The 15,036-nt window shown below is 40.2% G+C and overlaps 1 protein-coding gene across 1 annotated transcript in view; it reads right to left on the bottom strand.

The window, feature by feature from the left end:
- Window positions 1–231: 231 nt before the first annotated feature.
- LOC120481468 (calcium/calmodulin-dependent protein kinase type IV) overlaps window positions 232–15,036 on the bottom strand; it is an 81,668-nt gene continuing 66,863 nt past the window's right edge. The window contains exons 9-11 of the mRNA XM_039675134.2: window positions 12,178–12,304; window positions 11,831–11,983; window positions 232–1,313 (exon numbers count right to left, since the gene is read on the bottom strand). Coding sequence (XP_039531068.1) covers window positions 834–1,313; window positions 11,831–11,983; window positions 12,178–12,304 — 760 coding nt within the window. The 3' untranslated portion in view covers window positions 232–833. The remainder of the gene's footprint in view (window positions 1,314–11,830; window positions 11,984–12,177; window positions 12,305–15,036) is intronic.

Genomic DNA, 15,036 nt, shown 5'->3' with positions numbered 1-15,036 from the left:
AGCAGATACATTTAACTTCCATGCTAAGAGTAGAATAATAAAGAATGTACTATTTGAAAAGCCGGAAGTGTACATTGTACATTAGAAGTGTACATTATGTACATTAGAAGAGGTGCAGCCTGGATGAAGCATAGTTGTGTTAATTCCACCTCATAGAGAAGATTTATAGTACAGTGGCAGTTTAGGTGTGTTTTTCCCTAAAACTTTCCGAGAATCTGAAGCGTGATGTTGTATTTCGTCATGACTAGAAAAGTAGGGAATTTGAGATCAGTTTGGTAACCCTGAATAACATCAATTAGATTTGATGGAAGATAAACTGCCAAAGAAGAGGGAAAACATTATTCTTGATTGTGGCATGATGTCATATCCTTCCTTTAGTCTGAGCTTTTAGAAATCATTTCAAGCTTTTTTGCAGTTTGCTAACACAAAATCGGTGAATTAAAATGGGGCAAAATACATATACTGGGGTTAGCCATTTCACACATCAGTCATTCCTAAACAAATATCACAACATCACAGATACATGATCCTCACTACCTCTAGAGATAAGAGACAATCTTATTTACAATGCTTGTGGAAAGAGAGAAAAAAAAAAAAACAATGTCCACTGTGCCGCTAACCTGAAGTTGTCATGAAAGCCACATGCCTCTATAAAGAGCTTTAAGAAACAGATAGCTCATCCAAGGTCAGTCCTGTATCAAAATATATCATAGCAAAAAATGGAGGAGGGGAAGAAGAAATTCTCAGTGTATTTGTAAAGCATCATCTCTCCTGCGCTCTTCCTTGCACAAGGCCCTCCGTCTTCTGTAAGAATCCTAATATTTATATCATTACTACGGACATTCTGCCGTATTGCCACCTGTCTCAACACTCATGGAGAAACCATTACTGAGGTCCTTGGGACTGGGTGGGTTGGTGCTTACTGGCAAAGGCTCATATTTGCCTCCAGGATCCACTGAGCAGCTCTTCTTGGGCATCCTGGGCCGCACCACTGGAGCCTTCGGTATAACAGAGGTCTGCCTGTGTCCGTCTGCTATCAGGGGTGGGCGAGTGGGCAAGGGCCCAGACAGGGCAGAAGATTTAGTTTTATGGGTAGGGTGGAGTGGGGTACTTGAGAGACTCTGAGCTCCATCCTCAACCTGCTTGAATCCCTCTTTAATGGGAATGGGCTCCCTTTGAGAATCCAACGTGTTTTCCTTCTGTATGCTGTTCTGGCACGAGGTATTTTCTGTGTTGGGCATCTCGCAGCTGTCCGTCCGCCGCCGTGAGCCCTCGTGCATGCGGCTTGTGGCAACCACCGCTTTCATAGCAGCCTATAGAAAATGTAACATTAAATTTAATATTCAAAAATAATTATTGATCTGCCTGCATTGACACCATTACATGAGAACTGAACTGAGCTGGACGATTACATTACGGTTTTCTCCTAAATTAAATTTCAACTAAATTGATAACTTTTTTACAACAAAAATTAAACATGACTGAACTTACTGGACTGGACTGTGACGCTATTTTCTTCTGGAAACAAACTTTGTTGCATTATTTTCCTGTTAAATCTGTAAACCTCCTTTGAAACAATTTGTATTGTAAAGGCAATGTAAATAAATGTGACTTGACTTGACTAGACTAGTATCTCATGATTATGTTCACTGTTTCAGTAAAATGCTTTTGATTCTGCTAAATCACAGAAATAATATTCTCTACCAATAACACAATATCCTTCATGGAGCAACATTTAACTTAACTCTGCCCCCTCCATTGACGGAATTATCTGACTTTTTCTCCCTCAGCTTTTTGTTTAAAATATTGCATTTTTATGAAGCTTAGCCACAGTCAAGTGTTGATAAAAAAAAGAATGCATGAAGTTTTTTTTTTTGCTGTTGTTGTTGTTTTAAAGCAGAGGCTTTGTTCTTTTTTTTTTTTTTTTTTTTTTTATAAAGTAGAAAATTTCTTTTGGCCCCGGGGCCACTTATAACATGATTTTTTTTATCATATCAAAATGTAATGGCACTGAAATTTCATAATTCTTGTGACCAATTTCAATATCACAAAAAATAATAGTAGCTTAAGAAAAGAATCTCAAGCTTACTGATGACAAGAGTCATAGAACAAAGGCACATATGAAATCGACCTAATTGAAAAACTTAAAGCACTGAATAATATTATATTGTATAAAGTAATCAAAATATATAATACATAGTTTTCTGTGAGGCGTCACGTAGGATTTAAATCAAACTTCGCTTTTCAATACATGCATAACACGTACATATACACCTATAAATTACTTGCATGTACATGTATACAATTGAATGTTCAAAATAAATACACGTGCACAATAATATGAAATCCATAGGAAAACTCACACTTATTTAAAAATATTTTTTCTTTAAGCAAATAGGAAATTTCTCTGGCATTTCTTTCTTTTTGCTGTATTGAAAACGTACCGAACCGTGACTTTAAAACCGAGGTACGTACCGAACCGTGATTTTTGTGTACCGTTACACCCCTAGTGGATATACTTTCACGCACTTTCATGTCCATTGTCCAAAAAAGGATCGGCCTTGTTTGAAATGGATAGAAAATAGTGCCGCATTAAAACTGAGGTATGAATTTTGCCCGGCGTCTTTTTTTTGTGTGGTAAATTAATCAAGCTTTGAAACGCAAATCATTTTTTCACGTAAAAACGCACAGTTTTGTGGCCCCGGAAAATAGCCGGGAGTACTTCATTGAAAAACTTCCAGCGGTCAGATCTCTGACCAGGGGGGTCACAACAGAGTGGGTCAGTGTGTATGCACTATAGTGCTGGTAAGGATTGCATACAACTTCATGTCTTAAATGGGCGAACTAACCCTTTAAAGAACAACAATATGCAGTTTTTAATACAATATCTTTAAATATATATATAAACGTGTGGTTACACACTATACAAACAATGTTTAAATTACAGACATCCTACGACGACAACAACTTTAGACGCATAATTTGTTGTTGAATTGGCTGACAGACTGAAATGACTATTTGCTCAAAAATCATAAAATACACTTACTAGAGGTGACGTTGGATCACAAACAGTAGACGACAATCCACACTTGAGGATTAATTTTTAAGCCACAACAACAGGATTAACCCACGAGTCCTCGACAGAACACTTATGATTCCAAGAGACATTACCGGCTGTCGTTGAAACAATGGAGGATGGTGTGTACAGATCACCGAGGGCGGTGTCTATGCCACAACCACACTGTCAATCAAACCCCTTTCTCACTTTCTACATCACAAAGAGCTGGATCTCAGAACAGCTCGTTCTGAGACAGTGCACATGATTTATTGAGATTGAAAAAAAAAAACACTGGGTGGATTTTTATCATTCTAGGGTGGTTTTGCTCACACACTGCCAACACACATTTATGTTCAAACACCATGTAAAAGTGAATTTTCCATAATAGGTGCCCTTTAAGCCTCCTCCCCCGCCATCGGATCCAACTCACCACCAGGTGGTGATCAGTTGACAGCTCTTCACCACTCTGGAGTTGACAGCTCTTCACCACTCTTCACCACTTTACCACTCTTCACCATCGCTCCACATCCTCTCTTCACCCGAGAGTCCAAGACATACGGCCGCAGGTCAGATGAAACGACCACAAAGTCAATCATCGATCTACGACCTAGGGTGTCCTGGTGCCACGTGCACTGGTGGACACCCTTATGCTTGAACATGGTGTTCGTTATGGACAAACTGTAACTAGCACAGAAGTCCAATAACTGAACACCACTCGGGTTCAGTCCGGGGGGGCCATTCCTCCCAATCACGCCCCTCCAGGTGTCACTGTTGTTGCCCACGTGAGCGTTGAAGTCCACCGGCAGAACAACGGAGTCCCCAGTTGGACCAATTTCCAGCACTCCTCCCAGAGACCCCAAGAATGCTGGGTACTCTGCACTGCCGTTTGGCCCGTAGGCACATACGACAGTGAGAGACCCATCCCCGACCCGTAGGTGCAGGGAAACGACCCTCTCGTTCACCGGGGTAAACTCCAACACATGGCGGCTGAGCTGGGGGGCTATAAGCAAACCCACACCAGCCCACCGCCTCTCACCATGGGCAACTCCAGAGTGGTGTAGAGTCCATCCTCTCTCAAGGAGTGTGGTTCCAGAGCCCAAGCCATGCGTAGAGGTGATCCCGACTATCCCTAGTCGGAACCTCTCAACCTCACGCACAATCTCGGGCTCCTTCCCTGACAGCGAGGTGACGTTCCACATCCCTAAAGCTAGTTTCTGTGTCCAGGGATCGGGTTGCCGAGGCCCCTGCCTTCAACTGCCGCCCGATCCTCTCTGCACCGGCCCCTTTGGCTCCTCCTGCAGGTGGTGAGCCCACAGGAAGATGGTCCCACGTCGCTCCTTCGGGCTGAGCCCGGCCGGACCCCGTGGGGAGAGGCCCGGCCACCAGGCGCTCGCATACGAGCCCCAACCCCGGGCTTGGCTCCAGGGTGGGGCCCCGGTCCTTGAATTTATTTGTTCCATAAGGGGTTTTTGAACTGCTCTTAGTCTGACCCGTCGCCTAGGACCTGTTTGCCTTGAGAGACCCTACCAAGGGGAATATAGCCCCAGACAACATAGCTCCTAGGGTCATTCAGGTACTCAAACCCCTCCACCATGTTAAGGTGGCAGTTCAAGGAGGGGCAGACCAACTTTTTTTTCAGGGTCCTTTGCTAAGGGCTGTCCGGTCCCTGTATGACCGAAGCAGGAGCTTGGTTCGCATTGCCGGTAGTAAGTCAGATTTCTTCCCGGTGCATGTTGGACTCCGGCAGGGCTGCCCTTTGTCGCCGGTTCTGTTCATAATTTTTATGGACAGAATTTCTAGGCGCAGCCAGGGGCCGGAGGGTGTCAGGTTTGGGAACCACACGATTTCGTCTCTGCTCTTTGCGGATGATGTTGTCATGTTGGCCCCTTCACACCAGGACCTTCAGCATGCACTGGGATGGTTTGCAGCCGAGTGTGAAGTCCCACACTCGGCTGGGATGAAGATCAGCACCTCCAAATCATGGCCATGGTCCTCAGTCGGAAAAGGGTGGCTTGCTCACTTCATGTTGGTGGAGAAATCCTTCCTCAACTGGAGGAGTTTAAGTATCTTGGGGTTTTGTTCACGAGTGAGGGAAGGATGGAACGGGAGATTGACAGACGGATCGGTGCAGCTTCTGCAGCAATCCGGTCGATGTACCGTTCTGCTGTGGTAAAGAAGGAGTAAGGCAAAGCTCTCAATTTACCGGTCAATCTACGTTCCTACTCTCACCTATGGTCATGAGCTTTGGGTCATGACCGAAAAGACAAGATCCCGAATACAGGCGGCCGAAATGAGCTTTCTCCGCAGGGTGGCTGGGCGATCCCTTAGAGAAAGGGTGAGAAGCTCGGCCACTCGGGAGGAGCTCAGAGTAGAGCCATTGCTCCTCCACATCAAGAGGGGTCAGCTGAGGTGGCTCGGGCATCTGTTCCGGATGCCTCCATGTCCCACTGGGCGGAGGCCCCGGGGAAGACCTAGGACACGCTGGAGAGACTATGTCTCCCGGCTTGCCTGGGAACGCCTCGGTGCTCCAGAAGAGCTGGAGGAAGTGTCTAGGGAGAGGGAAGTCTGGGCATCTCTGCTTAGACTGCTGCCCCCGCAACCCGGCCCCGGATTGATTGAACGTAAATTATTGAACGGTAAGTCGAGAGCTTTGCCTTACGGCTCAGCTCCTTCTTTACCACAACAGACCGGTACATCGACCGCATTGCTGCAGATGCTGCACCGATCTGTCAATCTCCCATTCCATCCTTCCCTCACTCGTGAACAAAACCCCAAGATACTTAAACTCCTCCACTTAAGGAAGGATTTCTCCACCAACCTGAAGTGAGCAAGCAACCCTTTTTCGACTGAGGACCATGGCCTCAGTATTAGTAACATAAAGTATTAGTAAATGTTGAAATTAACATTAACAAAGATTAACAAATGCTGTAGAAGTATTGTTCATTCTTAGTTAATGTTAACTAATGTAGTTAACTAATGAACCTGTAAAGTGTTACTAAAATATCTTCTTATTAAACGATCTGTACACTTACAAAGTTCTCAATGCTTCGTTTTGCATGTGTGGACCCTCATTATGTTAATGTCGGGCTATTTTGAGCCTTGATAGTTGCATTAACTAGCAATTTCTTTTTGCTTACCCTATGCCCTATATACTGGTGTTATAAGCTAAACAGTTTTTAGAGATAAAACTCTTTACATTCGATTACCATGAAAACAAATCCCAGAGAACGGTCGACTAGGTACCAATGTTTTATTAGACCAAAGGTTCATTTTGCGCCGAAGTTCTCCTTTAAGTCTGCCATTTGCTATATTGGAGTTCAAAGCAGAATTGTTATTGAATTATAATACATTTCCTTTATCGTTATCCAGGGAGTGGAGAAACTTTTCCATAAACAACATTCTGATGCTGTCACAGATGATAAAGTGGTAGTACTAGAGATCCACTGTCAATCCACTGATCCCACCAGACAATAATCTTGCTTTGTTCAGACACATCCCCTTTGAATGACTGGGATCTTGATCTTCAGACACCTGATATTATGCAAATATTTTAATTTCTAAAGTGCACAAGAGGTTGCACTTTATTTATTCATCTTATTAGTCTATGCTGATCTTGGATTAGCATACCAACAGCATATGAATGTTAAGGGGATAGTTCACCCAAAAATAAAAATTCTCATACATTTTATATACTTCTGCTGTCCAAGATGCATTTTACTTTTTTTTTTTTTTTTTTTTTTTTTTTTACAAATAAACACAAATCAAGATTTTTAGTGTAAAGAAAGAAAGTCATATACATCTGTTCTGGGATGGAATGAAGGTGAGTAAATGATGAGAGAATTAAAAAAACAATTGGGTGGACTATCCTTGTACCCACCCAGTCACTGGGTGCTTCCCAATATCCCTCCTGGTCTCCTAGCTCCTCCGTCCTCCATCCTATGACCCGGAAACCGATCGAGCTCAGCCATCTTGAAGGACATCTCAATTCTCTAATTGCACCGTGAGGAGTCGAGGATCGAGGAGTGAGGAGGCTTTCTGAGGAGTCATAAGCGAGGATACACAGGTGCATCCTATGCGGAATTGTTATACTGACTAAAAGTGACGCATGTATCAATTCTCCTCCCCCTTCACATCGGTCACAATCATTTTAATTTATACTTTGCCTTTTCAGTTTATATAAACCACACATCTCACATATTTCAACAGTGTAGCCTATCTTTATTGTTATTTATTATGAATTTATTAAATAACCAAACTTCAACAACATAAGGGCCGATTCTTTTAGCGCTACTGATGACACTGTGGAGTGACACTCGAGTGATCAAGTATTCCAATGTATATAAAAAAGCTTTTATTCGATTCCTCCAACCTCGTTTCCTTTCCTCGCTTCCTTCATTCGTGTCCTGCAGGGGGTGGAGCTGAGATGAGAGGAAGCGAGGAAAGGAAACAAGGATGCACAAATAAGAAATGAGAAGCACCCACTGTTTTGTTACTTTTACTGTAACAGGAACTACTCAAATGATCATTACATCATTTTAAATGTATATGAATTTTAAATATGTATTCTATATTTGAAGAGTTCAGATGCAAAAGCCTCTAAGTGCCATTTGAAATTTTCTTCTAGAATGATCATTTTTGTCAAGCTTGTATATTTAACTTCAGTGATTTCACTTAAATGGCAATGATAATTACCTATTAAATGTTATTTAAGTGAAATTACTGAACTTAAATATACAAGTTTGATAAAAAAAATCATCATTAAAGAAGAAAATTTCAAGTGGCATTTAGAGGCTTTTGCATCTGAACTCTTCATTTGTTCTTGTGCATTTTTATAGTAATGTATATCCAGGCTTGGGAGGGTTACTTTAAAAATGTATTCCGATACAGTTACAAATTACTTCATAAAAAAAGTATTCAGTAACGTAATCCAAGTACCAGAATATGAAAGTAATGTAACTGATTACTTTTGGATTACTTCAAGGACAGATATTATTAAAAAAAAAAAAATTTTACTTATTAAGAATTTCACATCCCTGAACTAAATTTATTTAAAGGGCTATAGAGACATCTAGTGTCTACAGTAATGGTTTTACAGATTATTATGTATTATGTAGGCTACAAGGAAATAATAAAAACACAACATTTAAAAATTTTACACAATCTACATATTAGTTTATATTAAAATAGGAAATAAACTGCTGTTTCTTAATTTGCATGACTGAACTTGGGCCGTTGGCAGTGGGAGTTCCCTTACGTTAGCAGTGAACATCTCCTTAAGTGAGACTGAGAACGAAGAGATTATGAAAGGACATTTTAGGTACTAAAAAAGCTACTCTCTTAATTTCTACAGATTCCAGCATCTCTAGAAAACAACTGCGATCATACATTGAATTTTAAAGCAGTAATAAACGCTACATAATAGCTAACAACAAGCCAAGGCACAGTTTGCACTGTAAAACCATGTTGTTGGCATTTTCCTCTTTAAAAATAAAATAGCAGTGGAATTTCCAAGAAATCAAAGCATTTTTACTTTACCTGTGGGCAGCATCGTTTCTAGCAGCAGTGATTCAATTGATGTCTGAGGAGATTGTTGTTGAGAGCTGTTATTTTAAGCAGTCACCATCGGGTGGCACATGTGACATGCCAAAATACAGATTTACTTCATTTTAAATTAAACTTTTGTAATCCTGAAAGTATCCCCCCTTTTTCAAAAAGTAACTATAATCTGATTACTATGTTTTTTGATGTAAGTGTAATGAATTACAGTTACTGGATTTTTGTATCCTGATTACATAACGTCGTTACATGTATTCCGTTACTCCCCAACCCTGTGTATATCATGACAATACTGTATGCTACATGTATTGTATGCAGGTAATGATTCTGGTCTTTCCTTTCACAACATAACTGCATCCAAGACTTTCACTTTGATACTTGTGTATATGCTGTAGCGACAATAAAGAATGTAAATTTATTTGAATTAATTCATATTTTCAGTTACATTCATTCAACTGATTTTATAAGTCATGCTTTTTAATTTGTTGATGATTGTTAAAAATGTATTTCCAATTTTAAATATTAGAAGATAATATTAAGGCTTCCGGTTATGCAGTCTTAGTGAAAGGCTGCATGTGCGTGTGGCTTGCTGTTACATCCCTTGAAACTACAGTGCCCTCCACAATTATTGGCACCCCTGTTTAAGATGTGGTTGAGGACTTTTAAAAATTCTCCCTTTTTTTTAAACAACATAGAACCCAAATGCAAAAAAAGAGAAAAATCCAACCTTTTATTTAAGTACATTACTTTGGTGGTAAAAAAAAATGTAAAAATTTAGAAAAATAAAAACTTCAAATCCTGTGTCCCACAATTATTGGCACCCCTAACAATTCCGCTGAAAAATGTAATTGATTTTTTAAAAAAATATATATTTTCTGTAGTTGCTAATGTTGGTCAGGATATCTAGGAACTTTTAATTAGTAATTCATGACTTCCTATTTCCCTGGGGTATAAATATGACATGACACAGAGGCCTAATTCTCTTACCCATTTGTCAACATGGCAAAGACAAGAGAACACACCATTCAAGTAAGGCAGATGTGTGATGACCTTTATAAGTCAAGCAATGGCTACAAGAAAATAGCCACTCACCTTATATTGCCCATATCTAAAGTTAGAGGAATCATTAAGAAGTTTAAAACAACAGGAACAGTGACAAACAAGGCTGAAAGAGGTCCCAAGTTTATCTTGCCACAACGCACAGTGAGGAGGATGCTAAGAAAAGTAAAAAAAAGTCCTAAGCTCACTGTCACAGAATTGCATCAAATAGTGGCATCTTGGGGTCACAAAATCTCCAAAACAACCATCAGACGCTCTCTACATGCCAACAAGATGTTTGGGAGGCATGCTAGGAAAAAGCCTTTTCTCACTAACACTGACAAACGTAAACGTCTGGAGTTTGCCAAGCGGCACTGGGACTTCATCTGGGATCGTGTGCTTTGGTCGGATGAGACTAAGATTGAGCTTTTTGGCAACAAACACTCTAAGTGGATCTGGTGTAAAACAAAAGATGTGTATGCCGAAAAGTACCTCATGCCCACCGTGAAGTATGGTGGAGGATCTGTGATGCTGTGGGCCTGTTTCTCTTCCAAAGGCCCTGGGAACCTTGTTAGGGTGCATGGCATTATGAACGCTTTGAAATACCAGGACATTTTAAATAAAAACCTGATGGCCTCTGCCAGAAAGCTGAAGATGGGTCGTCATTGGGTCTTTCAGCAGGATAATGATCCAAAACGTGTGGCAAAATCTACACAAAAATGGTTCAGTCACAAACTCAAGGTCCTCCCATGGCCATCTCAGTCCCCAGACCTCAATCCAATCGAAAACCTGTGGGGTGAGCTAAAGAGGAGAGTGCACAAGAGAGGGCCCAGGATACTGGATGATCTAGAAAGATTTTGCAAAGAAGAATGGTCAAAGATCCCTCTCTCTGTGTTCTTCAATCTTGTGAAATGTTATAGGAGGAGATTAAGTGCTGTCTTGTTGGCAAAAGGGGGTTGCACAAAGTATTAACATCAGGGGTGCCAATAATTGTGGGACACATGATTTGAAGTTTTTATTTTTTTAAATTTTAAATTTTTTTTTTACCACCAAAGTAATGTACTTAAATAAAAGGTTGGATTTTTCTCTTTTTTTGCATTTGGATTCTATGTTGTTTAAAAAAAGGGAGAATTTTTAAAAGTCCTCGACCACATCTTAAACAGGGGTGCCAATAATTGTGGAGGGCACTGTATATACCTTCAAACATAAGTCTACTTGTTCTTGACCCACACGCTTCTACTGGACAATATGCCACCAAAAAACGCTAAAACTGGCCAACAACTGGGTAAAACGGCAAGGCAAAGGGGCTAATGTTGACGTGGCTAATGCTAGCAAAACACAGCTGGCTATTTCCAATAAAGCCAATATATGGGAGGCATCGGAGACTCCAGAGGCACCCGAAAAACACCGGAGACGCCGTGGCGCAGATTCCGACAAACAGTGACCTTCTCAGAGAAATTGTCACTGTCATTGAAATTCACTGTCATTCACTGTCATTGAAATGTGACATGGCTAAATAATCTACCAACATGCTGAAAGCAATTAACGATATAAAAGGGGATATACAGTTACACTCTCAAAGAGATGGAGGAGCGAATCTCGCAAACAGAAGATGATGTAACTTCTCTTCAAAGCAAAGCTAAAATACTGGAGAAAACTGACGAGACTCTTTGTAACAGAATTACAGAGCAAGAAGACAGGAGCAGACGCTCCAACATGAGACTGGTTGGGCTACCCAAAAAATCAGAGGGCTCAGATCTGTGTGGTTTTCTGGAGAAGTGGCTCCGGGATACACTAGATGAAAGTTTCCCCACGCCCCCCCATCATAGAGAGAGCACACAGGATCGGGCCTACTAACCCTAAATCTATATCACCACGGGTGTAAATAATTAAGTTTCTGAATTACCGGGATTGGGAAGCAACCCTGAGAACCGCCATGAAGATACGCTATAGGTAGGGGGTACGCTATGAGAATCAAGGAGTTGCCTTTTTCCCTGACCTCTCCGCAGAGACACGTAAATTGTAGCAGCGCTTCAACAGTATGAAAATCCAGCTTTGTGCACAGAATTTTCGATATGGACTATTTCCTCTGCACATGTGTAGACTATATTTTTTAAAAGATTTTTTTTCTTTCTTTTTCATTGAACACTAAAACATAGCAGGGCAGTGATGACTAACCTTTAATTTTCGCCGAGCATTAAATTCCTGTAGTTTTCTTTGTGTTGTGTCCATGTGGGAGAATCGTGCTGCTTTTCCAAGCACCCATGGGTGTTCCAGAGCTTGTTTCACCGTGAGACGTTTATGAGGGTCCAGCACAATGAGCTTACTTACCTACAGACAACATAAAAAAGATAACCAACAGCTAATAATGAATTCACAAAAGAGCTTATTAGAGAAAATTATTAAGAGAAAATTAGCATCTGAGTCTGCCTTTGATATTTTGACACTCTTCTCTCCTATCTGCAGTGCATGAAAATCATCAGCGTTACAAACATGACAATAATGATATAGTATGCGTTACTCACCAGATCCTTTGCATTGAGAGAGACTTCATCCCACCAGGGGGAGACAAACTCATAATCACAATTCAGAATGCGACTGTACATGTATTGGTCCCCCCTTGGATCGAAAAATGGTTCAAACCCACACAGCCTGAGGGTGGAGACAGACAAAAAAGAAGCAGATGGCAGAGAAATTACAATTTATAATTTGGACAATGAACTGCATGGGGAAACGCACTAATTATATGCACAATGCCCCCCCTGAGGTTTTATATATATATATATATATGTGTGTGTGTGTGTGTGTGTGTGTGTGTGTGTGTGTGTGTGTGTGTTTTTAAAAGAAGCTCCCAAAGGCTGTATTTATTTGATCAAAAAAAAAATTTAAAACAGTAATATGGTTATGTAACCCCTCCACAGTTACATTTGTTTAAAACAACTGTTTCCATTTTAGTAATGTAATTCATAATTTTATTATTACATTCAATTATTCCATCTTTCTTTCCAACTATTCTTTCTAACTATTCTTTCTTTCTTTCTTTCTTTCTACCTATTCCATCTTTCTTTCTAACTATTGTTTCTAACAATTTTTCTGTCTTTCTATTACATCTTTCTTTTTAACTATTCTTTCTTTTTTCCTAACATTTCTTTCTTTCTATTTAACTTTTCTTTCTTTCTTTCTTTCTTTTTAACTTTTCTTTCTTTCTTTTTAACTTTTCTTTCTTTATTTCTTTCTTTATTTCTTTCTTTATTTCTTTCTTTCTTTCTTTCTTTCTTTCTTTCTTTCTTTCTTTCTAACTATTCTCTTTCTTTCTAACTATCCTTTCTTTTTTCCTAATATTTCTTTCTTTCTTTTTCCTAACATTTCTTTCTTTTACTTTACTTTTCTTTTTAACTTTTCTTTTTTCAAACGAATCTATATTTCTTTATTTCCTTTCTTTCTAACTATTCTATCTTTCTTACTATTCTTTATTTTTTCCTAACATTATTCTTCAACTATTTTTTCTTTTTACTTTTCTTTCTTTTTTTAAAAGAACAGTGTTACAAGACAGAAGGGACTGACTCAAGGATGCAAGTGATATAATGTTTATTGAACAACCAGGTGAAAGTTTGGCAGTGCAGGTGAAGGAATGTGGGTGAGAAAGTTCCAGATGATCAACCTCAGATAACACACTTCAAATACTTGCAGTTGGGGAGGATGAAGACAAACTGGAGTTTGCGAAGACTCAGGAGTCAGGAGAATAGGGGATTATCACGCTGATACGTAGTACTTCCGGATTCAGTGATCTTTGTGCACTGCCACTTCCGTTGAATTAACGATCTCACTGGCGAACTGATGACAGACTACACTAAGTTTATTTATACGTCATCCCTGGTAAATTAGTCTGATTCACTAAAGTGCCGGCTGCAAATACACGTGCTACCTTGTTTTATTTTAAAGGTTTAATCCACTTCTTCCTTATACTCAATTCAGTCGGGAATCCATGAAAACTTAAGTAGGGTTGGCGTTGTTGGTTAGATTTACAAAGTGGAACAGGGCAGTGATATATATATATAGCCTTCGTCTCAGCCATTGTTGAACTGCGTCGGAAGTGGACATGCACAAAGTTGACAAATCCAGCCCATGAAACCCAGAAGCGTGATAATCCCTTATGAACTGGTGTTTCGGATCAGAGTTGTTGGCACGGAGAAATCACACAGAGAAATCACACGGAGAAATTACATGGAAACTGGATAGCAGATATTGAAGTCCAGGGGTTAAGCACAGCGTTAGCGTCTTGATGCAAACGATAACGGACAAAGAATGAGAGTGAGAGAGAGGTTTATAAGCAGGAGTTGATTGCAGTAATGATGATGTGGAGGTGTGATGAGTCTGTGAGTGATCAGTACTCGGGAGAGGGAGTGTGCTGTGATTGTGTGAGGGTGGGGCCAGGCGTGGTTGTGACAAACAGAACAGTTTAAAACTTTTTCAAACTTTCTGGCTAGGCTTTTCCAAGCCAACTTAAAGTTTGTCGAATTTTACCATCTAGTTAATTTCTGTGATGCAAAGTTGAATTTTCAGTTCCCATTATTTCAGTCTTCAGAGTCACATTATCCTCAATAAATTATTCTAATATGCTGGTTTGGTGAAAATATTCATTACCATTGTTATTATCAAAGTTAAAAACAGCTGTTCTTCTTAATACACTGAAAAAATTCTAAGCTTGTTTTTGCCCCCACTTTTCATGAGCTGAACTCTGAAAGCTGAAATATGATTAGTAGGGGTGGAGCCGAATCCGAATACGGTATTCGGAAAGGTACAAATAATGTGTTTTTTACGAATACTTATTCCGAACAAATACTTAAAAAAATATTTGTATTCGGGAACAAGAAATACTTTATATCAAAAAGCTGCGTTCCTCACGAGACCACAGTGTGCGAGTTGAGTGAGTGACGTTCAGGAAGAGGTGACTGACACAGGCTGCTCCACACAGCAACAGAGAGGGCTTGGCTGAGCGAAAAAAACACTTAACTGCATCACTATTTTTGTTTAATAGATGTTCCCATTCAGGGAACTTCGAGCTGCGTGTAAACGCCGTGGGAACGCCTCTGCGTGACGAGTCATGAAGCACGTATGAAATCTGTCCAATGGCGAGACGGAACGTCATAGGCGGGGTGACGTATCGACCAGGAAACTATAAAGCATCCCCGAAACACAAGCGCAACAGCTTCTGAGTCTTCACAAGCGCTCTATGTATGAATTTGTCTGTCTGAAAATATTGTATATATATATATAAGTGAAAATGGCGAGCAAACAACAGCATTTCAGAAAGTGTGTTCATCCCTGCCCTCGCTTCATCACGGGTGGGGATACACACGATCTGTGTGTTGCTTGTTTGGGAG

The sequence above is a fragment of the Pimephales promelas genome, chromosome 21 (assembly GCF_988280905.1).
Source record: "Pimephales promelas chromosome 21, fPimPro1.hap1.1, whole genome shotgun sequence".
NCBI lineage: Eukaryota > Metazoa > Chordata > Actinopteri > Cypriniformes > Leuciscidae > Pimephales > Pimephales promelas.
Note: the sequence above shows the minus strand (reverse complement) of the source record. Positions and strands in the feature narration are given on the sequence as shown.